Genomic DNA, 27,996 nt, shown 5'->3' with positions numbered 1-27,996 from the left:
TTTAAATGATCACCACAATAAATTTAGTCACCATCAGTCCACATACAAAACAGTGTGTAATTAGGAGTTCCCGTCGTGGCGCAGTGGTTAACGAATCCGACTAGGAACCATGAGGTTGCAGGTTTGATCCCTGGCCTTACTCAGTGGGTTAAGGATCCGGCATTGTCGTGAGCTGTGGTGTGTAGGTCGGAGACGTGGCTCAGATCCCACGTTGCTGTGGCTCTGGCATAGGCCGGCATCTGCAGCTCCGATTAGACCCCTCGCCTGGGAACCTCTGTGTGCCACAGCTGCAGACATAGAAAAGGAAAAAAAAAAAAAAAAAAAAAACTGCGTAATTATTGGCCATATCCCCACACTGCACGGTTCACATCCATGACTCATTTATTTTCTAACCGACAGTTTATACCTCTTAATCTCCCTCACCTATTCCCGCTCTTCCCCTCATCCTCACCCCTCTGGCAACCACCTGCTTATTCTCTGTATAAATGACTGTTTCTGTTTTATTATGTTCATTCATGGTTTATTTTTTAGATTCTACATATAAGTAAAACTATACAGTATTTGCCCTTATCTATCTGACTTATCTCACTTAGGATAACATCCTCTGGGATATATGCATGATGTTGCAAATGGCAAGGTTTCATTCTTTGCTTTAACAGCTAATATTCCATTGTATACATATAACACACCTTCTTTATCCACTGACCTATGGATGGGCACTCAGGTTGTTTCCATACCATGGCTACTGTAAATAATGCTGCAGCGAATAGAGAGGTGCATAAGCCTTTTAGCATTTTCTTCGCATAAATACCCAAGGGTGGAATTGCTGGATCATATAGTAGTTCTGTATTTAATTTTTTAAGGAATCTCCATACTAATTTCCACAGTGGATATACCAATTTACATTCCTAAATACTCATTTTTAAATTCAGTAACTAGCTTCCAAAGATGGAATTACTATACATGTTCACAAAGATGGGATTACTTTACTATGAACTTACCATGACTTTCTCTTTTATCTAAAGAAACTGTGTGCACATATATATATGACTTCATTTTTTCTCTTTCTACCACTTGAGTATCTAATGTCAAAGACTTCTTCAGGGCCAGAACTTCATAAGTAATAAATAGAGAACCCCTTAAAAAGAAACAAAAAATTCATCATAAATATATGATCTAAATATAACACAGGAGCCACTTTTTTTACTGAGCTTTTCACAGAACTTCTTTCTTTTTTATTGGGAAACAATACAGAGTAATGTGCATACAACACATATTATACATACATACGTATAAATGTAGACACACATTTCGGGTTACCAACTAACAATGAATAGCTGCATTACCATACCCAGGCACAGAAACAAAGCTGTAACAGTATCCGACATCCAAGTGTGTCCCTCCCTGATCCTGACCCGCACCCATCTCTACGGCTAGTTATTATTCTCTTACTATAATAACATCCTTGCTTTTCTTTATAGATTACCACCTAAACATGCACCTTTGTTTACTTATTGTCTTTTTGTTTGTTTTTAGGGCCACGCCGATGGCATATGGAAATTCCCAGGATAGGGGTCCAATCAGAGTTGCAGACGCCAGCCCACGCCACAGCCACACCAGATCTGAGCCACATCTGCAACCTACACCACAGCTCACAGCAACATGGGATCCTTAACCCACTAAGCAAGGCCAGGGAGTGAACCTGCACTAGCCTGGTTTGCTTTCCACTGAGCCACAACAGGAACTCCCAACATGCACCTTTGTTTTTTGTGTGGGGTTTTTTTTTTTTTTGTCTTTTTTTTAAGGGCCACACCCGCAGCATATGGAGGTTCCCAGGCTTGGGGTTGAACTAGAGCTACAGCTGCTGGCCTACACCACAGCCGTGGGGTTGAACTGGAGCTACAGCTGCTGGCCTACACCACAGCCATACAACATGGGATCCTACATAGGATCAGCCATACAACAATGTGGGATCCGAGCCACATCTGCGACTTACTCCACAGTTCTCGGCAACGCCGGATCCTTAACCCACTGAGCAAGGCCAGGGATCAAAGCTATGTCCTCGCCAGCATGCACTTTTAAACAACAGAGCTGGAGTTCCAGTTGTGGCTCAGTGGGTTACAAAGCTGACTGGTATTCATGAGGATGCAGATTCGCTCCCTGGCCTCACTAAGTGGGTTATGGACCCAGTGTCGCCATGAGCTATAGTGTGGGTCACAGATGCAGCTCGGATACTGTGAGGCTGTGGCTGTGGCTGTGGCTGGCAGCTGCAGCTCTGATTGGACCCCTAGCCTGGGAATTTCCATATGCCTCAGGTGTGACCCTAAAAATAATAATAAACTAAACATTAGAACTTAGTTTTGTCTGTCTGTGAATGTCACAGGAGTGGAATGCCACTGTGTGTATTCTTTTGTTCAGCCATCTGCTTTGTAAGATGCATCCGTGTTATTGCATGTAGCTGGAGTTCATACATTTACATTTTCACATGCTATGTGATTCATTCATTGAATGGCTCTACTACCACTATCTGTTCCACCACAGCTGGCCTAGTTTGAGTCTGTTACAAACAATACTGTTACGAATGGTATGAATCTACACTGTACATATATGTATATGCTCCTCTAGGGTACACTATCTAGAAGTAAAATTACAGACTTTCTGAAAGTATACATATTGTTCAATTTTACCAGACAAGGCCAAAATGTTTTCTCAAAAAGATTAGTCAATTTGTACTCCTATCACCAGTATATGAAAATTTGTCCTCTCCTAAGAGTTATACCTAAAATAAATTTAAAATATGAAAAACAAGGTTGTTTGCTGTGTATCCCCAAATGAAGGATTTTTCCCCTAATCAGATTGACCTACACACTCCCTAAATCCAGACACAAAGGCTGCAGTCTGTCAGCAGTCGGAGCTTAGAAACGACAGTTATATTAAGGCTTCTCCTGAGCTTTCCACCCTAAAGCAAAGCAGGTAAGACAGAAAGGCCAGGCAAAGGCCAGCACCAGATGAACAGAGAGGAAGCTCTCAAGAGTCATCTCCTCTGTTGAGGAATCTATCTGAGCGGCCAAAAAAACCCAAATCTATTCAGTATTCATATTATGCTTTCCATGAAAGACAAAATTTTTTACTAGAAATTATGAATAATTTTCACTATATTCCTGAATATAACTGTGATACAAAGAAACTGCTCTATAGAAAAGAATATACATTTTTTTTTATCTTTCGCCTGGAATGAGTCAAAGAAAAAAGTCATTACCTTACAATGTCATGGATAAATGTATATATCTGGATAAAATGGCAAATACATCTTCTTTATCATTTTATCATCTAAGACGATTTTATGTTTATACTAATGAAAACAAGTATTATTAACAAAACACTAGAACAGTATTCAGATATATACTTAACATACCTCTCCTCTCTCTAAAAAAAAAAAGGAAATAAAATAGGATGAAAAATAATATATATTTTTTGTCTTTTCCTAGGGCTGCACCTGGGGCATATGGAGGGTCCCAGGCTAGGGGTCTAATCAGAGCTGCAGCCACCAGCCTATGCCAGAGCCACAGCAACGAGGGATCCGAGCCGCATCTGTGACCTACACCACAGCTCATGTCAACACTGGATCCTTAACCCACTGAGTGAGGCCAGGGATCGAACCCACAACCTCATGGTTCCTAGTCAGATTCGTTTAACCACAGAGCCACGACGGGAACTCTGAAAAATAATAATTTTTTGTGGCTGCGTCCATGGCATGTGGAAGTTTCTAGGCTAGGGATCAAACCTGAACCACACTCTTCAGGAGTTTAAGTAAGTGAATCAAGACAACACTGAACTGGTAGAACTAGGGATTAACCAGTGATGTGTCAACATGTTTATAGATTCCAAAATCTATACCATTTCACTACCTCATGCTAGCTGTAAATCACTTCCACTGAGATTTCAAACAGTAGTACAAAGAAGCCAATTAATATTTCACAGTTGACACTTACCCTAAAATAAGTGATCCAGTAAACTTTATTAAATTTCCTTCAAAAAGAAAGGGAAAAAAGTCAATGTGATGAATTTCATTTTTAAAATATGACAGGAAATAGCCAACAGTATAAATTTCTACCAATGTCATACATACTCAGGGAAGAGGTTATTGATATTTTCCCATTAATATTTTTTCCTATCAACACATGCTTTATCTCCAGATACCTTAAGAATGACCCTAGAGGCACTGAGTACAAAAATACGATCGAAATTTCACACCCACTGTCCTTTCCTCACCCCTTCCTCCGCCATCCCTCACCACATCAGGAAAAGACCCTTGTTTTGCTGCACCACTGATGCTTCCAGGCCTACAGTGCTTCCACTGAATGAACGTCCAGGGAGCTAACTTCCCTTCTGACTTTTTTTTTAGTTCACGACCAATTAAATAAAGGAATGAGGAGAATACTCCCTATCACTACCTAACACATATTAAGGGATTATGTTTGTGAAGCGGGGACATAAAATGATATTTTCTAAAGTAATTTTGTCATAATTGGTAGTTAAGTGACATATATAGGTAATCTCATTTAAAATATAGGTTACAGGAATGCCCATTGTGGCTCAGCGGAAACAAATCTGACTAGCATTCCTGAGAATGCAGGTTCGGTCCCTGCCCTTGCTCAGTGGGTTAATGATCCGGCATTGCTGTGAGCTGTGGTGTAGGTTGCAGATGTGGCTGGATCCTGCGTTGGTGTGGCTGTGGTGTAGTCCAGCCGCTGCAGCTCTTATTCAACCTCTAGCCTGGAAACCTACATATGCCACAGATGCAGCCCTAAAAAAACAAAGATATAAATAAAATAAAATATAGGTTACATTTTAAAAGTTTATTTATAACTGTTTTATTTGGAACATGGAAAACATTTTTTAATCTTAAAGTCCTAGTGGCAGACACAGCTAGCTGCCTAAACAATACACATAAGCCCCTTAACTAACATAACCTACAAATATTCAAATTCCCAGACTCCTCTGCAGTGACAGCTGGTTGTGCAACACAGCTGTAGCTAATGTATATATTGATGCAATATATCTACATAAACATATGGATATAGATAGAAGTCCACAGAGAGAGATTCCCTCATCAAATAAAAAGACAAAGCCTCATAACACAGCTTCTGACATTTCTGCCTTCTTGACATCCTGGGATTTAGCAACATCTTATGACCATGAGGTCAGTAACATAATAGGGCGGGAAGATGGGAGAATTGAGAAACTGCAATTCCTGCCCTAAACTGTCTCCATCTTGACTTTCTCTTATGTAAGAGAAACAAAAACCTTACTAATTTAAGCCACTATAGTCAAGTTTCTGTCATACATGCTGAACACAAAAATACATGATGGTTAGGTACTAAGGGAAACGCACAAAAATCCATGAAATCCATGATTTGCTGGTGTACGCAGGTAGCCCTCTGTTTGGAGCTTCAACTTATGCTGCCGAGAACACACTTCCCCTCCCTCCTGAGGGATAAGAAACTGTCCTCCCGACTTCCCTATACGTCAGCTGAGGGAGACGGACACTGCTCCCGAACTCCAGGACCTAGCGGTTCCAGAACAGGAAAGAGGACTGTTCCAGAGAGTCTGTGGGGATGAGATCAGACCCTTGGAGCTCCTGGAGTGTCAACCCCTCTGGGATGGTCTTCACCCCGAGACACACACACACACCCCCCGCCGCCATGGGTGTTCTTTTTCAATGGGCCCTAGGAACAGAATGCACACACAGCCTTTTCCCCCATCTAAAGTATATTCACCACTCTTGAGCTTGTTCTGCTGGAAATAATGAGAGAGAAAAGCTCCCTTCTCTGTCCTTACTCCTTTTTTTTGGTTTTTAAAATACAAAATCACAGCATTTTCTAGATGAAAAGAATCTACCTTAAAAACTGATCTCTCGGAATTCCCTTCTGACACAGTGGTTAAGGATATGGCATTGTCACTGCAGCGGCTCAGGTCACTGTTGTGGTGCAGGTTCAATCCCTGGCCTAGGAACTTCCACATGCCATGAGCACAGCCAAAAAAAAAAAACCCCCCAAAATAAAAAAACTGATCTCTCTTAAAGATCAAAGGGCAGTTTCATGAGGACAGGGACTGTGTCTTAGGCAATACGGTTTCCTCAGGGCCCAGTAATACAGAACCTGGCACACAGTAGGATGAATGAAAGATGACCTCAGCCCAATATTCTCATAAAGATTAATGATAAATAATATAAATAAAGATTAATAAATGAAAATAGTAGGTTAGTGCTAGATCCTACGTCCCTTTAGGGCAAGCAAAACATCTTCCTGACTCACCACTGAATTCTCAGAACCTAATACATATGCCTGGCCCCGTGTTTTAGAGGAGCTTATTAATAAGCAGCTGCTCCACTAGCTTGCAGTGACACTTAAGTTGAGTTTAGAAGAATGAGTGTGAATCTGACAGGAAACACAGAGGAGGAAAAAGACCCCAAGAAAGAGGAGTATGTGTGGTGCTGGGCCTACAAATTTGGGGTAAACCATTGCAGAGGAAAGACACAAAAAAAATCTGAGATTTATAATGGTTAAAGGAGTTTTCATAGACTGGAAAGTTAACTACAATTCTATCACTATTGCTACAAGCAAAGGTTGTTTAAACCGCACTCACTGATCTCTCTCCAGTATGTGTGGCTTTTCAGCGGAGGAGCTGAGGTTCCCATTCTTCTGCAACAGATGACGCAATACGCAGCCAGAGACATTCTGTGTCTAAATAGAAAAATTGTAACAAATTTAACTTAGCAGCTAATTAAAAATATTTCTTTTAACTGTAAGAATATGACATAGTCACAATAGGTTGCCCACAGAATTAGATTTTTCTAGATGCAGAAAAAAACTTTTCAATTAAAAAAATTTTCTCCCTGGAGTTCCCTTCACGGCTCAGGGGTTAACAAGCCCGACTAGCATTCGTGAGGATACAGGTTCGAGCCCTGGCCTTCAGTGGGTTAAGGATCCAGCACTGCCGTGAGCTGTGGTGTAGGTCGCAGACACGGCTCAGATCCCGCGTTGCTATGTCTGTGGTGTAGCCGGCAGCTACAGCTCTGATTTGTAGCCTGGGAACCTCCATACGCCGCTGGGGTGGCCCTAAAAAGCAAAAATAAGTAAATAAAAAATAAAATCTTGAAAGTTGTTACTTGGTGGCATCCTGTCAGAGAAAGGGATGTTGCGCAGCCATTTCCTCAGCTGCATAAAGATGATCTAAAGACGACGTAATGATTTCTAGAACAACTCAGCATTCTAGAACCACATCAGACTGTCTTTAGAGGAGACAGTTGTTCTTTTTTCTTTTGCGGTAAGGGAAAAGAAAGAAGGTGCTTGAGGAATTCATGTGAGCAGTGGTCCTTTGGTTCAACATTTTAAAAACTTCCAGCAGCTTTACAGGGATTAGAGGGAAACTGCGTGGTGTACAGGTGCTAGAAACATCTGTTAGCAATAACACAAAATAAAAAGCTGTAACATTCTTTCTTGGGATCCTAATACACTAATTGATGACTAAGCAAACCAGTTGAGACAACAGGTAAACTTGTAAAAGGTCACTGTCTTAAAGACCACAGTTTCTCATTTTCTCACTCATTTGAAGCGCTGCTGGGCTCTCTCCAAGATGTAAAGGTAATGGTAAAAGTGATGTAAAGACAGCACTGGAGGAGGTGCTTACAAAACCAGGGCAGAATGAGATGTAAACTGCTTTAAGATTTGCACGTTAGTGAGAATGCAGAGCAAAAACATGTACTGCTTCCTTCAATCCTGACACCTACTATGAAAGCAGTCAACTAAATATAGTGTCAACTATAATGTCAACTCTAAAACATTATACGAATATTGTTTACTATTACCTCTCTGGCCTAAAAACAGGCATGGTATTATTTTAAATACGGCGTCTCCTGCCACCAAGTCCTGGACACAAATCTAAGTAGACTGGAAATATACTTCCTCATTTTATTTCCCTCTAGATTTCTGCAAATGACTTCATCGGCCATTTCAGCTTTTTCCAGAATAAACTGCTCCCCTTCTAACTCTCTAACTTTAAACTCTCTTAGTGTCTTGATTATTTCTAGTTCACTGTTCTGGAGCCTCAGCAAATCTTCCATCCTTGCCTTGCCAGGACTGAGCAGCCATCTGAGGTTGGACTTGCCTCCCTACCCAGCCTGGCTCCTGGGGGCAGCTCTCTGCCTCCCCGCCTCTCCCTAAACACCAGGGCCCCGCCCCCTGCAGCCCTAACCTGAAACGTGTGCCTTCTCTGTTCCCACACTGGGACAGCCAACACAGGGCGCAGGGAAGACAAGACGAGCTGGGAGCGGGTTCTCAGGATGATCGTTACCATCCTTAATCAGTTCTCCTCTCATCCCCACAGGGACCGCTCTAAACATGCACATACTCTGCCAAGCGTCCCATCCTGCCTCTGGCCCTCTCCAACGACCCTGCCTATTAGTTCACTCAGAAAATTAAGACTATGAAAGCCCTCAACTTCTGCCCACATACCTACAAGCAGGGATCAATTCAGGTATGGATCAAAAGTATTCAAATGGGAAGGGGGCCCATTAATACACACACACAATCATAAACATCAAATTAGAGACTGCAATGAAAGTGATTTAGAATGAGAAAAGATATGACAATCAGTGGAGTTAGAAATGTTTGATACCTTTCTTCTGAGCTTTCATTATACAGAAATGCTTGAACAGAAATGCTTCAGGATTACACACGGCTGTCCTCTCCCTGCCAAGGGCACTCAAAGGGACCCAAGCAAATAAGGTACCCTCCAGCCTAAGCTTCCTAATGCCACAGGAAATCCGTATATGGTCAACATCCATATCTTTATCTACATCCCCTTTTCCAGATTCCAAACGGATTTTTACCCGAATTATTCTTTCCTGTTTCTGAGGAAAAGGTCTCGTCCCTTCCTAAAGGGAAATGTACCATCTATGTTCTACATCTCATGTCTTCCACTTCCACGGGGACCATGATTCATCCATTATCTGCCTTTCTCATCGTCACACACTCCCTCTCTTTCAGGTCTTTCTAGTGGACGTCCACTGTTCTCCCAGCAAAACACAAAAATAAAACAAAAACCAAACAATTGGAAAAAAAAATGTAAACCCTCCATGTCCCCAAGTGCCTCCAGCTACTGCCACTGGCCCCTTTCCTTCCTCAGGTTCTTTCCCTGGCGTGTCTTCCTCTGACCCTGAGCCCTCCCTAAGGTCGCCAATGAGTGACATCTTCGTTGCTAAGGCCACCTTTCATTTTACTTTCTTTGTCTGAAGTATCTGATTACTCCCTCCTTCCCCCTCTAGCTACTATGACACTGTCTTCTAGTTTTAGCCTCACATTTCTGGCTGCTCCATAGAGTCCCCAGTGATTAGATATGACTCCTCCCTACACCAAGATCTAACGTACTGAGGATCCCTTTCTGGAGTTTTGTTCCACTGATATATTTGTCTAATCCTGCGTCAATAACATAATGCTTTTCTTAATTCCTATATCTTTAAAACAAGCCTTGATAGCTTCTAGAGTGAGTGCCCCTACCCCCATTCTTTTCAGGATTATCTTGGCTATTGAGATTTTTTGTTGTAACTGAACTGAATCACAGATTAATGGGGGGAGAACTAATATCACATGGAGTCCCTCCATTCATGAAGAGTATATCTACATGTCTTCTTTTAGATCTTTTGTAATTTTCTTCACAAAGGTCACGGATGCTTTTTCTTTGTTTCTTCCTTCCAGGGAAAATTTCAAATGTATACAAATGTAGAGAGAATAATAAAATGAACCCCATTACTCAGCTTCAAAAATTACCAATACATGGTCAACCTTGTTTCATCTATACCTGCTCTAGCCCAATGTAACTTGTGCATGACAAACATTTTCTCTATCCGCACTACTACTGTAAAAATATGCTAGAGTGACAAGGAACTGAAAAGTTAATCTTTTTAAATTGTAATTAATTTTAAATAGCCACATATGGCTAACCATAAAGCTGGATATGCAATAGTGACCTTAAAAGAAATCTTAGAGGAAGGAACCCTACTACCAGATACTTCCTCCAAAAAGGCAGAAATTATCACTCACAGAAGCCCTGCATCTCAACAAAAGTGAGATTATCATCTATAGTGATTCAAAATATGCCTTCCTGGTAATGCACGCAATGGGGAATTTGGAAGGAGGGGGGCTGCTCATTTCCAAAAGTAAAAAAATTAAGTATGTCCAAGAAATCCTGAGATTGCTAGATGTGATACAAAAACCAAAGGAAGCAACAATTATGCACTGCCCAGGAGATCAGAAATCTGTCTAACTTCAAAAGGGAACAAAAGAGCAGATCAAGCAGCTAAAGAAATGGCCCAAACTAAAACTCCTCTGGACATGCTCTGATTCTGAGTGTGAGCCTAAACCAACTGAGCCCCAAATACTCACCTGGTAACCTTGAGAGGTCAAGAGAATGGGGATTTAACCCCACCTGTTTGGAACCTGGAACACAGCTAGTTAATAACCAAGGAAAGGTTTTGATTCCTAAAAGCGTAAAGAAAGAAGTACTCGGCTCTAAATATCAGAACACCCACTGTAGGAGGAGCACCACTCTACAATGGATACAAGATTTTATTCAAAGACCTATTAGGTACAAGACTGTTCAGAGTTATACAGAAGTGGATGGCCTGTGTCAAAAATCACACAAAAAATGGGCCTCCTCCCCATGATATGGGCGCTCAGGGGAGGTAGGGGAAGGTCCAGGGGAAGACTGGCAGGCAGATTTCGTGGGCATGTCCACGACTAAAGCAAACTTTCATTATCTGCTGGTAGCAGCAGACCTTTCACAGGCTGGGTGGAAGCATTCTTGTATCAGATACAAGGGCTTCTGAGATGTTGAAGTCTTTATTTAAAGAAGTAATTCCCAGGTTTGGACTCCCCAGCTCAATTCAGAGTGAAAAGAGAAGTGCTTCTGTTGTCAGCATTACATAAGGGGTTTCAGAGCAACCTGGAATAAAATGGAATGCACATGTGTCCTGGAGACCTGGTCACCTGAGAAAATGGAGAAGATACTTCGAAAGGACCACAGCCAAAATCCGTCGAAACTATACTTCGAAAAGGACCACAGCCAAAATCCGTCAAGAAAGTAATTTAACATGGGAAAAAAATACTGCCAGTTGCACTGCTTACAATCAGGGTGACCCCTAGAAGCAGACTGCAGATGAGTCCTTATGAGACACTGTATAGAAGACCTCTCTATTTTGAGCAGCTAAGCAGACAAACTTCTGATCAGAAGATAAAAGACATATATTCTCAGGTATGTACAAACATTGGGATTCGTTCTGAATGCTAGACATAAATTTGCTAGTATCAGGATAACATAACCTACAGATGCCCCATCATCAGATAAAATGGGGGGTTGGGGACAAGGTACCTTGTAAAACCTGGAAAGAAATACTCCCAGAAAACCCTTCCACTGCCAGAGAGTGGGGCCTTTCCAGGTTCTGTTAGTAACCAACCCTCCCGTTATAAGTGATGGCGTTAAGCCTTGGACCCACCACTCTCAGGTAAAGGAGTGGTCCCTCTGGCACCTCCTGACAACTCCGGTCCATCACAACTCAAAGGTGAAAGCTGCTGCCACAAGCTGTGAAGAATCTTGGATCTTCTTTAGACGAAAACAATAAGAAACAAAAGGAACGGCTCATTGCTTTAAGGTAATGACTGTAACTTTTCTATTGCTGATCTGCATACCAAAAACCCCAACTTTTCTGATCCTGAACATTATTCCCTGAGACCAGTTCTGAGTTTTCAAGATAAAGCTACTTTTTACTTTCACTACAATTATACTACTACGGAACTGAAGTACCCATTTCTGTCACACTCTAATCTAGATTTACCCTTTACCCATTTTTTGAGATTGACTGACTACATGGGGTCCAGGCTGATGAGGTAATTTTTCAGAGCTGCCACTCAACTGGCAGGAGGAGCCAGCCATCACTATGTGTCAATAGGATTGGATGGTGACTTCTCCACAGGGTTCTGGTTGTTATAATGGCAAAGTGCGGTCTATCACCTGTTTCTTATTATAATACACTTGGCCTGTTTCTGTAAGCAGGCCCCATCCCCACAATTACCTCCAGACTCTGCTAGCCCCTAGTCAGAGTCACTTAGTGTAACTTGGTGGGTAGGGACTAACAATGGACAAACCAGAGAAGCCCTAGGGAGGCCTTATGGACCATAGAAACCACCCTTATTACAGCAAAACCGCAACTCATACTACTTTGTTCTGGGGAACCCAACACTTTGGGGTGAACACTCTTAACCTGAACTGCTCCCAAGCAATCACTCCCTAACTGAACCAGCACCTGGTCAGGCAACAGTGGCCACAACCTGAGAGAACAAAAAGAGATAGACTGGGAACCTGGGAGCCAGGTTAGGGAAGATGAGTCGGGCAGAAACAGGTGCCAGTGAGTTCAGTCATGGCAAGGAAAACGATTATTAACCCAGACAGATGGATTAATAGGGGTATTATTTTAGGAAGAAGGGAGAAGTTAGAAAGCAGCCTGGGAGACAAATGAAGCTTTGAGGCAATGCATAAATCAGACCTAGAAAATAATGGCAAAAATGGACCTATGCAAACAGCCAGCAAAGCCTGTCAAGCATGCTGATCCAAATGGAAGCCAAAACGGCATCAATGGCCCGCTATACTGGAGCCAGAAATCCAAAAACCAACCTCTGGAAAACCTATGGCCCTCATGGACTATGGGATATTTTGAGCAGTAACTGTAATTTTTTTGTTGTTGTCTTTTTTTGTCTTTTCTAGGGCCGCACCCGCGGCATACAGAGGTTCCCAGGCTAGGGGTCTAATCTGAGCTGTAGCCACCGGCCTATGCCAGAGCCACAGCCGCATCTGTGACCTACACCACAGCTCACTGCAACACCGGATCCTTAACCCACTGAGTGAGGCCAGGGATCAAACCCGCAGCCTCATGGTTCCTAGACGGATTTGTTAACCACTATGCCACGACAGGAACTCCAGTGGCTGTAATTTATACTTTGTGCCTTGACAGCCTTGGGTCCCTGGATTACTAAAAAGGGGCTCTATCAGGCAGTACAAGTGGTAGGCATAGGGAGCCTTTTCCAAAGACAGTGTATATTGCCTGTGGGGGAGCCTTTGGGCCCTGCTGAATAAGGAAACTGCACCCCAGATTTGGACACCAGTCTTGCATTGAGTTGCACTTTGAAAAGCAGTATTTGGTTATGCCCTGAAACCCCGTGGGACTCAGATATTACTCTGACATGGCCTATTGTAAAGACCCTCATACCAGATAACATGTGGTATATGGAAAAGGAAAGTTCTACTGAGAAGAAATCAGTCATAAGACAGTTGTTCTGCCTGACCAGGATGTAACAATAACACCTTCCATATCAATGACGCAGGAATGTGGCAGGAATACGGTATAGCCAGGAAACTGTAATTTAAAGAATACAACATACAGATGAGTGTGTATACTGAAACTGGAACCGACCTCCAAGCCCTACTCTACTGTGGAAGTGGAGGACAGCTGGCCCGAGGACAGACTGGGGGAAAAATCTGAACTAGCCCAGCAGGTCCTGCAAGAGAGTGCTAACTAACTGTCTATTGGTAGACACGGGAGAAAAGAGAATGGAGCACTTATCAAAAGACCGTGTAAACACTCGTTAAGGAATCTTAGGTTGGTTTTCTCGTCTGTTCCAAAACATGGGAAATTCTTTTAAGAATGATTTTTATTTTTTCCGTCATAGCTGGTTTACAGTGTTCTGTCAATTTTCTACTGTACAGCATGGTGACCCAGTTACACATACATGTACACATTCTTTTTTCCCACATTATCAAGCTCCATCGTAAGTGATTAGATACAGCTCCCAGTGACAATACATGAGAAATTTTGATTAAAGAGATGGCTACTCTCTTTCTGACAGTCATTAGCATTTTCCCCGCTAAAGTATTATTGTAAGGGAAGGAGACAACAAGCAAGAAAGAGAAAGAAAAGGCTTCTCTATTTGTTTTGCAGTAATTAGAAAATGCCATGTGGGACACAGTGTTCTTTGAAATAAAGGCTCAAAAATTTCTCTCTTCAAATCCTCCCCCCCTTTTAAATGTCACCCCCATTGAGCAAGAAGTAGCCAGAGCACTCATCACCTCGATTCCCCTCAGGATTGAGGAGAATTACAAAAAAAGGGGGGGATGGAAGCGGAGCAGACTTATGAAGAGGCCTTCCTGATGACAGAAGGCCTAGTGTGTCCCCCGCTTACTGGTGATTAGAATATACTGCATCCCGGGAGTGGGAGGGATCCGGAGCTTGGGCTTATCGGACACAACTTAGAATAGATTTACAAGGAGATCCTGCTGAATAGCATTGAGAACTATGTCTAGATACTCATGTTGCAACAGAAGAAAGGGTGGGGGGAAAAGTATAATTGTAATGTATACATGTAAGGATAACCTGACCCCCTTGCTGTACAGTGGGAAAATAAAAAAAAATAAAAAAAAAAAGAATATACTGCATCCTCCTAGATCCTCCACAAGTAAAGAGAGAAAGAAACTAGCCCTAGCAGTTGATGGGAAAAGCTAAGAAATACAGAAACAAAGACAGGTTAGGCAGAGAAATAACCTTAACTTAAGCAATAAATTGACCTCAAGGACTCCCAGTTCTATCTCAAAGATAAAGTCTAAGGCACATCCCTCAGGCTGTTTCGAAGAAGCCAGAGCCTAAACAGGTTTCCATCTCGTGATGACCGAGAGCAAAGAGGGCTTGCTCCTGGCGGTTGAAGGTTGATAATATTAAGCCCTGTGGCCTCACTCGGTTACCTCACCACCCACAAAACAGAAAACTGTGCGCCAGCTGATCACATTCCCCATAAGCCTCTTCCTCACCTTGCCTTTGAAACCCCTTCCTGAAAGACATCGCAGAGTTGGGGTCTTCCGAGCATCATCCACCTGGACTCCTTGCTTAGTAGGTTGCAAAAAACACTGTACTTTCCTTCAGCACAACCCGGGATCAGTAGACTGGCTTTGCTGTGCATGGGTGAACACGTTAGGCAGCAAGGCAGACATGAGCAGGTCCCACCCCATTCTGGACAAAGTCATTTTCCCCTTCTCCCACCCCTTGACACTGACCAGAGCAGACCCAGAGACCCTCTCTTTTGTGGTTAAGGGCCGGCCTTATCAGGCCCAAGTAGAAGGTCCGAAACACAGCTGGGCTGTCCAAACTGCACAGGCACGCCAAGACCTAAGAGGGAACCCAAAACAACCGGGGTTCATTATGCCATATTTATAATAAACTAGCATTGTGGTTTTTGTCCCCCACCCCCTCAGTTTCACCTGGATGTTTAGGGGTAAGGGCCTGTGCACAAGGAGAAAAGTTATATAATCTAAAGTTGTCAATCACCTTGTCAATCAAATGACACAAGGAGGAACTTTCCACTAGTCCGAAAAACTAGCTCTACGCTCATTGTGTGGCTGCTTCTGGTTTCCAGCCAGACAGCCTGCTCTCTTCTCTCCTCTTTGGGAGTGTACTTTTAGCTCGCTTCACTTAATGAAATTTTTGCTGCTTAAAACTGCTCTGGGAGGAGTTCCCGTCGTGGCTCAGTGGTTAACGAAGCCGACTAGGAACCATGAGGTTTCAGGGTTCAATCCCTGGCCTAGCTCAGAGGGTTAAGAATCTGGCGTTGCTGTGACCTGTGGTGTAGGCTGCAGATGCGGCTTGGATCTGGTGTTGCTGTGGCTGTGGCGTAGGGCAGCAGCTATAACTTGGACTCAACCCCTGGCCTGGGATCCTCCATATGCTGGGGGTGTGGGCCTAAAAAAAGCAAAAAAAAAAAAAAAAACTGCTCTGTCTCTCATTTCATCTCTTGCCTTTGGGAGACAAAAGGACTGAGGATTTGTAACAAATAGAGCTCAGTTTGGTTAGGTAACACACTCTTATAGGGTGTATAAAAAAATCTCACATGCTCTAAGACCCAAGGCAGAAGCAGGAATTTGAAACAAACCTGGGTCAGACCTATCTGCTGACCTTGGAGAATCTCCAGGGAGGCAGGAAGCAACTCCAGCCCACCCTGGGGGGTTAGACACTGGCTGCAGCCATTTGGGGGAGCTTATTCTACCACGTGGATACTGGTGCTGGCAAAGCACCATTTGGAATCCTCCCTCTAGCTGATCAACCTCAGGCACCAGAAATGGTAACCCTCGGGCCAAGAAACAAACTGGGTGGGAACACAGCCCTGCCCACCAGCAGATAGACTCCTGAGCACACAGTCACACCTGGCTACAGCCCTGCCCACTAAGGGCCCAGGATCTGGCTGCACACACCAGTGTGCAGGCACTAGACCCAGGGCCCTGCAGCCAGACACCCCAGAACCCAGTTCCACCCACCAATGGCAGGCATCAGCCCCAGAATTCCTGGCCCTGCCCACCATAAAGCCTTCACTAGCCTAGGGACCAGCCTCACCCACCCATAGGTGGAGAGCACCCATGGGACAACTGCAGCCCCACAGCCTATGGACCCAGCCCCACCACCAGCAATTCAGCACCTGTCCTGGGATTGGCTGGGTCCTGGTCCCACCCACTAACAGGTTAACACAAACTTTGGGACAACCTAGACTCCATGGCCAGGGGTGTCAGGACCCCACTCATTAGCAGTCCAGCGCCACCTCTGGGACCCCTGGGTTCTGGAGTCAGATACCAGAACCCAGCTCTGCCCATCAGAGGGTCACCATGAGGTTCAGGAACTGGTATCACCCGCCAGTGGGCAGGCACCAGCCCCAAGGTCTCCCAGATCCCAAATGTGCCCACTAGTGAGCCAACACCACCCCTGGAGTTCCCTGGAGTTCTACACCCAAATGCCTCATGACCTGGCCCTACCAACCCATGGCAGGCAGCCTCCCACACAAGGCAGGGCCTGGCAAACAACTGGAATAGGGCCCAATCAAGCCTACCAGACCAGCCGCAGTAGTCAGCTCACCACAACAGAAGGACTCATGAAGCCCACATGTGGGACACCTCTAGAGCATACAGCACTGATGGCAAGACAGGATTGCACTGCTGGGACATACAGGACATCTCATACAAAAAAGCCACCTCTCCAAGGTTGGGAAACATAACCAAGTTACACAGAAATAAAAACAGAAAATTAGAGGAAAAAAAAAGATGGCAGAAGAATATGTTCCAAATGAAGGACCACAATAAAACCCCAAGAGAAGAAATAAGAGAGATAAAAATAGGCAATTTATATAAGAAAGACTTCAGGATGATGGTTGTAAGATGATCAAAGAACTTGGGAGAAAAAGGGATGCACAGAGCAAGAAACAGATAAAAAACGTAACGGACAATCACACAGAGGAGTTCCATAGTCGTGGCACAGTGGTTAACGAATCCTACCAGGAACCATGAGGTTGCAGGTTCAATCCTTGGCCTCGCTCAGTGGGTTAAGGATCTGGTGTTGCCGTGAGCTGCAGTGTGGAAAATGCCATTGATAATTTGATAGAGATGGCATTGAATCTGTGACTGCCTTGGGTAGTACACTCATTTTGACAGTATTGATTCTTCCAATCCAAGAATATGGTACATCTTTATATCTGTGTCATCTTTGATTTCTTTCACTGTCTTAGAGATTTAAGAGTGCAGGTCTTTTACATTCTTAGGTAAGTTTATTCCTAGGCATTTTATTCTTTTTGATGCAATTGTAAATGGGATTATTTCCTTAATTTCTTTCTGATAGTTTGTTATTAGTGTAACAGATTAAAAAGACTAAAAATAACAAATCTTAGAGAGAAAATGGAACACTATGGGGATGTAAATTGGTGTAGCCACTGCGGAAAACAGTATGGAGGGTCCTCAAAAAACTAAAAAATACAACTACCATATGATTCGGGAATTCCATTCCTGGGTATATATACGAAGAAAACAAAAACATGAATTTGAAAAGATACATGCACCCCAATGTTCACAGAAGCATTATTTACAACAGCTAAGTGTCTATCAACAGATGAATGGATAAAGAAGATGTGATATATGTATATTTATTTATTCATAAATATATATAAATATACACACACACAAACTGTCAGATATATATATGCATACCAAAAAATGGACTACTCCTCAGCCTTAAAAAATGAAAAATTTGCAATTTTCAATAACATGGATGTACTTGGAGGTTATTATGCTTAGTGAAAAGTTAGAGAAAGACAATTACTCTATGATATCACTTATATGTGGAACCTAAAAAATAAAACAAACTAGTGAATATATCAAAAAAAGAAGCAGACTCTGAGAAAACAAACTAGTGGTTACCAGTGGGTAAAAGGCAGGGGGGAGGGAAAAAATAGGGGTAGAGGATTAAGAGGTACAAACTACTCTGCATAAAATACATAAGCTACAAGGATATATTGCACAGCACAGCGAACAGCCAACATTTTATAAGTGTTAATGGAGTATAACCTATAAAACTTATGAATCAATGTTGTACACCTGAGGCTAATACTGTAAATCTTCTACATCGCAATAGCAAAATAAAATAAAATGTTAATACTTCAATCTTTCATAACACAGGTAGGTTTGGAATTCTAAATTAAAAATTTTTAAAGAATTCTAAAAATCATTAAAGAAAAAAAAAGAATTCTAGGAGTTCCCGTTGTGGCTCAGTGGTTAACGAATCCGACTAGGAACCATGAGGTTTCGGGTTTGATCCCTGGCCTTGCTTAGTGGATTAAGGATCCAGCGTTGCCGTGAGCTGTGGTGTAGGTTGCAGACACGGCTTGGATCTCACGTTGCTGTGGCTCTGGTGTAGAACGGAGGCTACAGCTCCGAATGGACCCCTAGCCTGGGAACCTCCATATGCCGTGGGAGCGGCCCAAGAAATGGCAAACAAAAAGCCAAAAAGCCAAAAAAAAAAAAAAAAAAGAATTCTAAATTAATAGGAGGTCTCCTTAAGCATGTTAATGATACTTCTACTAACATTTCATCTGATATTTATTGTGCTCATGAGAAATCTGCTGTAAGTCTTTTTGTTTCTTTGTAAGCAAAGTAAAAAGAGGTTAAGAATGTTCTCTGTAGAACTACTCAGGCTAGTTTTAAGTCCATGTCAACCAACAATCTGTATTAACTGTGTCTTTTATGATGCTTTGACATCTTGGAGCCTTGGGGACCCAGAAGGTGACTGTCCCTTCCAGGCTTCGTTAATTTCTAGAAATTGCAAACAACCTGCTTCTGAATACACCATTCATATACAAACCAAACAATCCTTAGTCCTTACTTCCAAACACCTCCTTTATCTATGATTTAGCAAGTCCATATTCCCCCAGTCCTAAATCAACCCAGGACCAGGTATCAGATAACTAGGGGCCTTCCCTACAGCCCAGAGGCTGCTAAAATCAATCTATCCAACCTTAAACTTGTTCAGTTTGCCCACCCTGTCTTATCTGCTCCTTCCCAGGAGAACCCTAACAAAGGCTCTGGCCCACAGTTTCTCCTCACCCCTTCCACTACCTGAGCAACCCTCAGGCTTCCTGTGAAGCATGGCACGCCCCCTGCCCTTGAAAACAATACTAAACTCTTCTTTCAAGGCAGTTCTGTCTACCACATTGCCATAAATGATTAAAACAAAACCCCGGGTACATTTTTAAACACAACTAGACTATGATTATGAGCTAATTAACTTCTCTGTGCCTCATTTTCCTCATCTACAAAATGGCAATAATAATAAGGAAAAAAAGAAATCTGCTTGAACAGAAGGCCATTTCTGATGACCTCCTAACCAAAGAAGCCCTTCCAGGCATTTTTCTAACGTCACATCAGTTAACCTTCTTATTAACTGATTTTAGGGTCCCTCTCCCCCACTATAATTAGTTGCTTGTTCACCATTGTATCCCCAGGGTCTAGAACAGGGTCTGGCACATATTGTTTGCTGAATAAATAAATGGGATTTTAAATCTAGATGATTTGGAAAAACATAGGAAGAAAAGCAGGTTTTGAAGTTAGAGTGAAATGAGAACTAGTTCAGTTTGAGAGGTGGAGTTTGGGGTTCTCACAGGTCATTGACATGCAGGCAACTGACACGCAGGCCAGCACCTGGAGCTCAAGAATGGAGGTTCGATGTGATGAGACAGTCTTGAAAGAGAATGCACTCGAGAAGAAAAAAGAAAGAAAATATACTTAAGAAGAACTACACCTGGGGCATATTAAAGAAAAAGAAAACGAGCATGCGCAGCAATATGGGCCCCAACTGGAGGGGAAAGATTTGAAGGACAGAAAAAGGGAAAATAAGAGTCTGGTTGGTAAACCACATGAACACACAATGGGAGAAGTACAATTTCATCTAAGAAACAGAAAGCAAGAACCTCATTTCCTCTCTGGTAAAAACAATTAGAGAGCTCTATGAGACTACAGATCCGAATTTGGGGAAGGCAGTCATTTTAGAACGCTCTGGGTCTTTCCCTTTAAAACGACAGTTACAGGGCGTGGAGACCTATCAGCATTCAATCTAGACAACCTCTCTGGTCACAGCTAGGAAGCTGCGGTCTGAAACGTTCCGATGCGGACGAGGAAACTGCTGCCTCACTGCATCTTTCTGTGACCCCCGCGCCCGGGCTGACACTACCCGCAGGTGCTCTCTGGGCCTCGGAGAGGAACCAGAGAAGGGGGAGAACCAGGAAAGAGAACCTGGGAGGCCGCGAGAGAGGCCCTCACCTGACGCCCAGCGGTCGGTCAGCGCGTCAGGCAGGGGCGCGCGTCCTCGCGGGGGCGCACCAGCCGCGCCCTGTCGCCGCCCTCCCTACTCCCCGCCTTGCCGGCTTCGCCCAGGACCTCGCCTGCCTCCACCAGCGCGGCCTTCCCTTCCTACCTGCAGGCAGGCGGACTCACCCGCCTCTAGCCGCTCACCTCGGACTCGGTCGGCGGGCAGCGTACAGGTCCGTACAGTTCCCACTCCGCGCCCCCGACCCGCGGCGGGCGGCACGTGACCCCGCCCTCACTGCCCCCAGCCCCGCCCCCTCGGCCCAGTCCGAGCCCCGCCTCCTGCCGGCGCGCTCCACCCAACAGAGCGTCGCGGTCGCGATGACGTAAGCGGCGCAGGCGCACTCTGTAGGCGACGCCGAGGCGCTGCTGAATCCTTGGATGAAAGGTACGTGATGGTGTTGGCGCTTTGAGCGAGGAAGGAGAGTAGGGTGCGTGGAAGATCTAGGGGTCTTGAAGAAAAAGAGGAGGAGGGGAAGTCCCAGAAGCCTGTCCTTCATGTATTGGGGTGCAGGGCGGAATCCCCCCTTTCTGGGCCGTACCTGACGAGGCAAGGCGGCTGCCACGCAGGAATCGAATCGTGGATTTACTTTGTGGGGGCATTGCCTTGCGCCCGAGTGTACAAGATTCAGGGTTAATTTGGCGTGCGCTCAGTGAGTTCCTTTCCTTCAAGCGCGCGTCACCGGGGGACGTATTTTATTTGGCAAAGAAATACAAGATCTGGAGACATGAATTGTGCTTTTTTTATTTTTCAGGGAGCTTCTGTTTAATCTCTTCCTCACTTCATCTCATCTGTAAAAGGAGATAGTTAGACTCTCTCTCTCTCTCTATCTATCTCTCTATCTATCTATCTATCTATATATATATATATGTTTGTTTTGTTTTTTTCTTTTCCGCTTTTTAGGGCCGCACTCGCGGCTTATGGAGGTTCCCAGGCTAGGGGTCGAATTGGAGCTACAACTGCTGGCCTATAACAACTCGGGATCCAAGACGTTTCTACGACCTACACCGCAGCTTATGACAACGCCGGATCCCCGACCCTCTGAGCAAGACCAGGGATGGAACCCCGAGTCCTCATGGGTACAGTCGGATTCGTTTCCGCTGTGCTACTGCAGGAACTCCCACTATATAATTTTTAAGGCCCCTTTCAGAGCTAACTTTCTCTAATTCTTGTCTCCAAGGATTTTACTTTTTATCATACTCCTGGGTGGGAAAAGAAATCTTAACTAATGGACTTGTTTTAAACCTGGCTTGAGCACACTGTCTAGGCCCTGTTGTTTTCCTTAGAATTGACAGCAGGTAGATTTTGTTTGCAAGTAAGATTTATGCATTGTTGATATTCCAAATAGACTCATTTTAACATTTAACAATTTTCCTAGTGTTAGCGCTATGTCTTTCATCGACAGATGTTTAGACTTGGCATTTAATTTTTTGACCCATTTCAGAAGTAAATCACAAGAGGATATTGAAGTTGATGCTTTTGTATTTTGTCTCCTTACCCTTTTATTAGGATTTTAAAGGTTATCTGCACCTTCTGACTGGGAAAAGATGGTCAACGTCTTGAAAGGAGTGCTTATAGAATGGTTAGTAGTGTTGATACTTAATGAGTTTTAGATCTGCACTTTGAATCTTGATTTACTTGTGTACCTCTTCGAAAATCTTTTTTTTTTTTTTTTTTTTTTTTTTTTTGGTAAGATCTGAATGAGTTTAGTCTTGCAGCTTTCTCAACTTCATTTTTCTTAAAAGCAAGGGAGGAGTTCCCCTCATGGCTCAGCAGTTAACGAACTCGACTAGGAACCATGAGGTTTCGGGTTCGATCCCTGGCCTCGCTCCGTGGATTAAGGGTCCAGCGTTGCCGGGAGCTGTGGTGTAGGTGGAAGACAAGGCTTGAATTCCGTGTTGCTGTGGCTGTGGTGTAGGCCAGCAACTGCAGCTCCTATTGGACCCCTAGCCTGGGAACCTCCATATGCTTTGGATGCGGCCCTAAAAAGACAAAAAGCAAGCGAGACAGGTTTTGTTGCTAAAACCGAATTTTCTTCATGGTGCGGGATTTTAGTGTCTCTGTTGAATTGATGTAATAGGCATGATTTCCAACAGGCTTTGGTCAGAAGCATCATATTTGTTAAATTAACCCTCTTTAGATGAACAGTGCTTGCATTTTCCTCAGATCATCAGGGATAGACTGGCCGTTTAGGGTCTGCCTACGTCTTGACCATCACAAACTTTGGTCTTTGAAAAAGTGAAAGAAAAACAAGAGCCATTTGGAGGTTTCTTAAACCAAGCGAACATTCCAAAGGGGAAACCGGAAACAACAGAGTGGAGCTCCTTAAAGCTAATGTAAATGATCCCCGGTCTGAAAACCTGAACCGCTGGGCCAGTCTTGCTTAGGCTGCACTTGTTTGCCCCACCAAAACAGTTCTGTCTCGTCTGGGAATCCTGCCCTGTGGACACGCCACTGTCTGAAGATACTACTTCAATCTCAAATTGACGGCTTTGAGGCAGTTAGTATTAGAATTGCTTCATTGCCTCACCCTTTTTTTAAGTTCTCCTCCCATGTGTCGTTTAGCAGTTATTTCCCCAGGTGTAGGGAATACTCTTGGTGTTTAAGATGACTGGGGAAAAAACACAACTTGGGGGTGGAGGGGAGATAGAACACAAAGATACTTTTTATATGACCTGTTTAATTTATCTGAGAAAATTGAGAAAAAATAAAACTGACTTATCAGGATGAATGGTGACTTTGTACCACGTGAAGTTAAGCTTAAATGTTAGTTGATTTAAAGGAAGTTTAGAGAAAAGTATTAAGTATTATGTAATACAGGTGTTCTAAGAGATGGGTAAATTGGCAAGGGTAGTATGTAAATGGCAAAAACTTTGAAAGCACTGATGTGCTGGTTAAAAGCAGGAATGTGAGTCAAGTTTCAGTTGTTTGACTTTTAAACAACTAATTGAAAGTATGTAAATTTATTTCATTTAGAAAATTTCTGCAGATAAAAGTCTTGGTAACCGCTTAACCCTAATGCCTTTTCATAGCAGCCCATTACTGGAGAAAATCAGAGTCATCTGTGAATGTGAATGTACTACACACACAGTGACAAGATGACGTATCATGTTTGTGTAGCAGTTTCTGTGATGTCCTTATTTGTCCTCATTGTTCTATTTAGACCCGAATTTTATTTTAAAGGGTTAACAAAAAATACTGTTTATTCTGGCACATAAAATATGTCTTTCTAAGAAATCTCTAAGCATGTGATTTTTGTAGAAAGTGTTAAGATTTTATAGAAAAGGTTGAGGGCCTTGGGTGAAGTGGGCACCACAGTCACCACATGAGAGATAAATAGCAGATTTATTGCTTCTGAACTAATCAGTTTCCCACATTAGCACGGTCATTTTAATACTGCAGCTATAGAATTTAACTGAATTTTGCCATACTTCAGTGGATAAGTGTAACCTAAGTATTCTGAACCCAAGATAACAAACATACTAGAAACTAAGTTTAAGACCTGTCATTTCTCACATGAGCTGACCTTTATTATACATCATTTTACAGCATATTAAACTGTTGTTTGTTTGTTTGTTTTTTAGGGCTACACCCCTAGCATATGGAAGTTTGCAGGCTAGGAGTCAAATTGGAGCTGTAGCCACCGACCTGCACCACAGCCATGGCAACTCCAGATCGGAGCCGAGTCTTCGACCTACACCACAGCTCGAGGCAACACCAATCCTTAACCCACTGAACAAGGCCAGGGATCAAACCCTCATCCTCGTAGACACTAGTTGGGTTTGTTACCGCTGAGCCGTGGTGGAACCTCCTAAATTGTTTTTTTGTTTGTTTGTCTTTTTGCCTTTTGCAGGGCCACTCCCGCGGCACATGGAGGTTCCCAGGCCAAGGGTCGAATTGGAGCTTTAGCCGCCGGACTACACCAGAGCCAGAGCAACTTGGGATCCGAGCCTCGTCTGCAACCTACACCACAGATCATGGCAACACCAGATCCTTAACCCACTGAGCAAGGCCAGGGATCGAACCTGCAACCTCATGGTTCCTAGTCAGGTTCGTTAACCACTGCGCCACAACAGGAACTCTTTTTTTTTTTTTTTTTGGAACTCCTAAATTGTTAATAAAATTATTTTAATAGTAAATTGTTGAAAGTAATTAAGACTGTCATTTTTTCAGGAAAGTTTGACTTTATTAAAAGCCTATATACCATGAACCATACTCTTTTAGTGATTGAAATAAATACTTTGTTAGCTTCACTTATAAACTGTACTTGAAAGAAACACAATACAGTAGGAGTTCATGGTGCAGCGGGAAATGAATCTGACTAGGAACCACAAGGTTGTGGGTTTGATCCCTGGACTCGCTCAGTGGGTTAAGGATCCAGCATTGCTGTGAGCTGTGGTGAGAGTCACAGGTGAGGCTTGGATCTGGTGTTGTTGCAGCTGTTGTGTAGGCCAGTGGCTACAGCTCCGATTCAACCTCTAGCCTGGGAACCTCCATATGCAGTAAGTGCAACCCTAAAAAAGCAACAACAACAAAAAAAGAAAATATATCTATGTTTTCAGTAAATTACACTGACCGCTCTTGAATTAAGTTGTTGACTTTGTGGAAGTTCCCATGTGGCACAGTGGATTGAGGATCTGGCAATGCTGCAGCTTTGGTGCAAGTTTGATTCCTGGCCAGGGAACTCCCACATGCCATGGGTGCACCCAAAAGCAACAATAGCAACAAAAATTTGTTGGAGTTCCTGTTGTGGCTCAGTGGATTAAGAACCCAACATAGTATCCATGAGGATGCAGGTTCTATCCCTGGCCTTGATCAGTGTTAAAGATCTGACTTTGCCACAAGCTACAGTGTAGCCAGACATGGGGCTCAGAGCCTGAGTTGCTGTGGCTGCGGTATAGGCTGGCAGCTGCAGCTCCGATTCAGACCTTAGCCACGCAACTTCCATATGCCACAGGTGCAGCCCTGAAAAGAAAAGAAAAAATGATATCTTTGTAATTGACATTGATGTCCCTCAGGAAACCAAGATTGTGTAAGATTGTTTTCTCTAAGAATTAAAAAAAAAAAATCTACAAGCAACTTGAAAGTTTTATATTAATCTTTTGCTAAACACATTATTACATATTAAGTCTAAAGGATATCATTTCTTGTGATTCAGGGTTTTTATAAAAGAGACACATTTCTGTAAATCTGGGAAATTTTGTCCCTCTTGCCTTTATGACTGTCCTATTCATTCCAAACTAAAAGCCACAAATAAAAATAATTGAATTTAGGTCTCTTTTTGAGCTCAGTATTCTCAAGGAGATTTGGTTAGAGTTTCCTTTAAAGATTTTAAATTATAATTGAGGCCTATGAGGTGCAGAATTTTAGGGAAGGAGAAGAAAACTTGAATATGTGCTATAAGCCAAACACTATTTTTACTTTTTTGTTTAAAGGGCCGCTCCCGTGGCATGTGGAAATTCCCAGGCTAGGGGTCCAAGTGGATCTACAGCTGCCGGCCTGTGCCACAGCCACAGCAACATGGGGTCCGAGCCACATCTTCGACCTACCCCACAGCTCACAGCAACACCAGATCCTCAACCCACTAATCGAGGCCAGGGATCAAACCCACAACCTCATGGTTCGTTTCTGCTGTGCCACGACGGGAACTCCCAAACACTACTTTTGGCTTTTTCTCTCCTTTAATTTATATAGCAGTTCTGTTTTGTAGGCTCACTTTGAGGCTTTAGGAAGTTAAGTATGTATTAAGGTCACACAAGTAAATGATAAATCTGGGCTTGAACCCAGATCTAACCTTTGCTATACACCCTGCTTTATCAGAGTGACTATTTCTCTGGTTTTATAAATTAGTCATTGGCAAGTTAGTGAAAACCATTGGCTTCCCAAGTGTAATAGCCATGGACAAGGAAGTTCATTGTTAAAAATCAGTTAAGGGGGCTGTGCTTCAAGTCCCTGTTAGCTATGAAGCTTTGAACATTACTTGTCAGCGACAAATTATTCTTTTAAAATCTCATCACTGGCCTCTTTCTCTTAAATGAAGCTGTGTCTATTAATCATTAGCACTTGAGGCAAAGAGGGAGAGAGGGATTGGGTAACAGATTATAACTTTTTGTTTGTTTTTGTTTTTTGGTTTGTTTTTTTTTTGTTTTTTGTTTTTTGTTTTTTTGTCTTTGTCTTTTCTAGGGTCACATCCATAGCCTCTGGAGGTTCCCAGGCTAGGGGTCGAATCGGAGCTATAGCCACTGGCCTATGCCACAGCCACAGCAACGCTGAATCCGAGCCACATCTGCGACCTACACCACAGCTCATGGCAACACCAGATCCTCAACCCACTGATTGAGGCCAGGGATTGAACCTGCAGCCTCATGGTTCCTTGTCAGATTCGTTTTCTGCTGAGCCACAACGGGAACTCCCAGAGCTTTTTAAATTATCCTAAAAATTCTACATGCTCAAAACTCATCGTCCAGGTCTGTGGTATAATTTGACAGTGAAGTGTCTCATCATCCTGTGTTTGTCTCTCCAGTGACCCAGCCATGAAGCAGTTTCTGCTGTACTTGGATGAGTCCAATGCCCTAGGGAAGAAGTTCATCATTCAGGACATAGATGACACGCACGTCTTCGTAATAGCAGAGTTGGTTAATGTCCTCCAGGAGCGAGTAGGTGAACTGATGGACCAAAATGCCTTTTCTCTTACCCAGAAGTGAAAATAGTAGATATTGACCACTTAGGAATTAAAAGTAACGAATGTGACAGAGTCTCACCGTTCAATAGCTTATGTAACTGGTTAGATTTACAGAATTGCTTGGAAGCATGTGACAGGCAAGACTGTGGTATCATTTGTTCATAAAAAAAGCCCCTGAACTGACTTTCTTCTGTTTTTTTTCGGTACATAGATCCTAAAATTTAAATTAAAAAAAAAAAAAAAAAGCTGTAACAGCTGGCTGCAATTTGGTTTTTATTATCCTTTATTATACTATAAATGTAATTGGTTTTCTTACCTTTTTAATGCCAATTTAATACATTAAGAATATAATGGAATATGCATTTAAATCACCAGTCTAACCGAGATATTTATTTTCTTTGTCCCTATTAGTAATTGAGGGGTTTTTAGAGTGGGTGTGGTTTAACTGGAAACTTCACAAATAGACTGTTTGGACAAATATGCCAAGGTGGGAACTTTGGTAAATGTATGCCTTAGAAATAATGCCTTCATACCAGCCAGCTCT

At 43.0% G+C, this 27,996-nt stretch overlaps 2 protein-coding genes across 33 annotated transcripts in view; one reads left to right on the top strand and one right to left on the bottom strand.

Moving 5' to 3' along the window:
* The window catches only part of SERAC1 (serine active site containing 1), a 67,698-nt gene extending 46,692 nt beyond the window's left edge, over window positions 1-21,006 (bottom strand). For 4 of the 31 annotated variants that reach the window (XR_014844105.1, XM_085022767.1, XM_021086400.2 and 1 more), the window contains exons 1-4: window positions 20,879-21,006; window positions 6,649-6,746; window positions 3,993-4,029; window positions 1,002-1,138 (exon numbers count right to left, since the gene is read on the bottom strand). Coding sequence is in view for 14 of the 31 variants with exons in the window: in XM_021086400.2 (XP_020942059.1) it covers window positions 1,002-1,138; window positions 3,993-4,029; window positions 6,649-6,739 (265 nt within the window). In the remaining 17 variants the exon portion in view is untranslated. The other 27 variants (XR_014844106.1, XM_021086405.2, XM_085022743.1 and 24 more) reach the window with 20 other exon arrangements.
* Window positions 21,007-21,117: 111 nt separating this feature from the next.
* Window positions 21,118-27,704, top strand: GTF2H5 (general transcription factor IIH subunit 5). Of its 2 annotated transcripts, none has more exons than XM_003480221.5 (3): window positions 21,118-21,157; window positions 22,280-22,352; window positions 27,294-27,704. In XM_003480221.5, the coding sequence occupies exons 2-3, from the start codon at window positions 22,318-22,320 to the stop codon at window positions 27,472-27,474; spliced, it is 216 nt and encodes a 71-aa protein (XP_003480269.1). In that variant the 5' UTR covers window positions 21,118-21,157; window positions 22,280-22,317; the 3' UTR covers window positions 27,475-27,704. The 2 variants fall into 2 exon arrangements, with proteins under 2 accessions (XP_003480269.1, XP_020942078.1); XM_021086419.2 differs by lacking the exon at window positions 21,118-21,157 and adding an exon at window positions 21,335-21,422.
* Window positions 27,705-27,996: the final 292 nt, after the last annotated feature.

The sequence above is a fragment of the Sus scrofa genome, chromosome 1 (genome assembly GCF_054392235.1).
Source record: "Sus scrofa isolate SSC_HxYL_T2T_F1_AM1 chromosome 1, Sscrofa_HxYL_maternal_Yorkshire_Landrace_v2.0, whole genome shotgun sequence".
Lineage (NCBI taxonomy): Eukaryota > Metazoa > Chordata > Mammalia > Artiodactyla > Suidae > Sus > Sus scrofa.
Note: the sequence above shows the minus strand (reverse complement) of the source record. Positions and strands in the feature narration are given on the sequence as shown.

What these genes read in the sequence shown, in the direction of transcription:
- GTF2H5 (XM_003480221.5), top strand. Translation starts at nt 22,318, where the DNA reads ATGGTCAACGTCTTGAAAGGAGTGCTTATAGAATG. An exon ending in AAAGGAGTGCTTATAGAATG is followed by an intron (nt 22,353 to 27,293) that starts GTTAGTAGTGTT and finishes TTGTCTCTCCAG; the next exon opens with TGACCCAGCCATGAAGCAGT.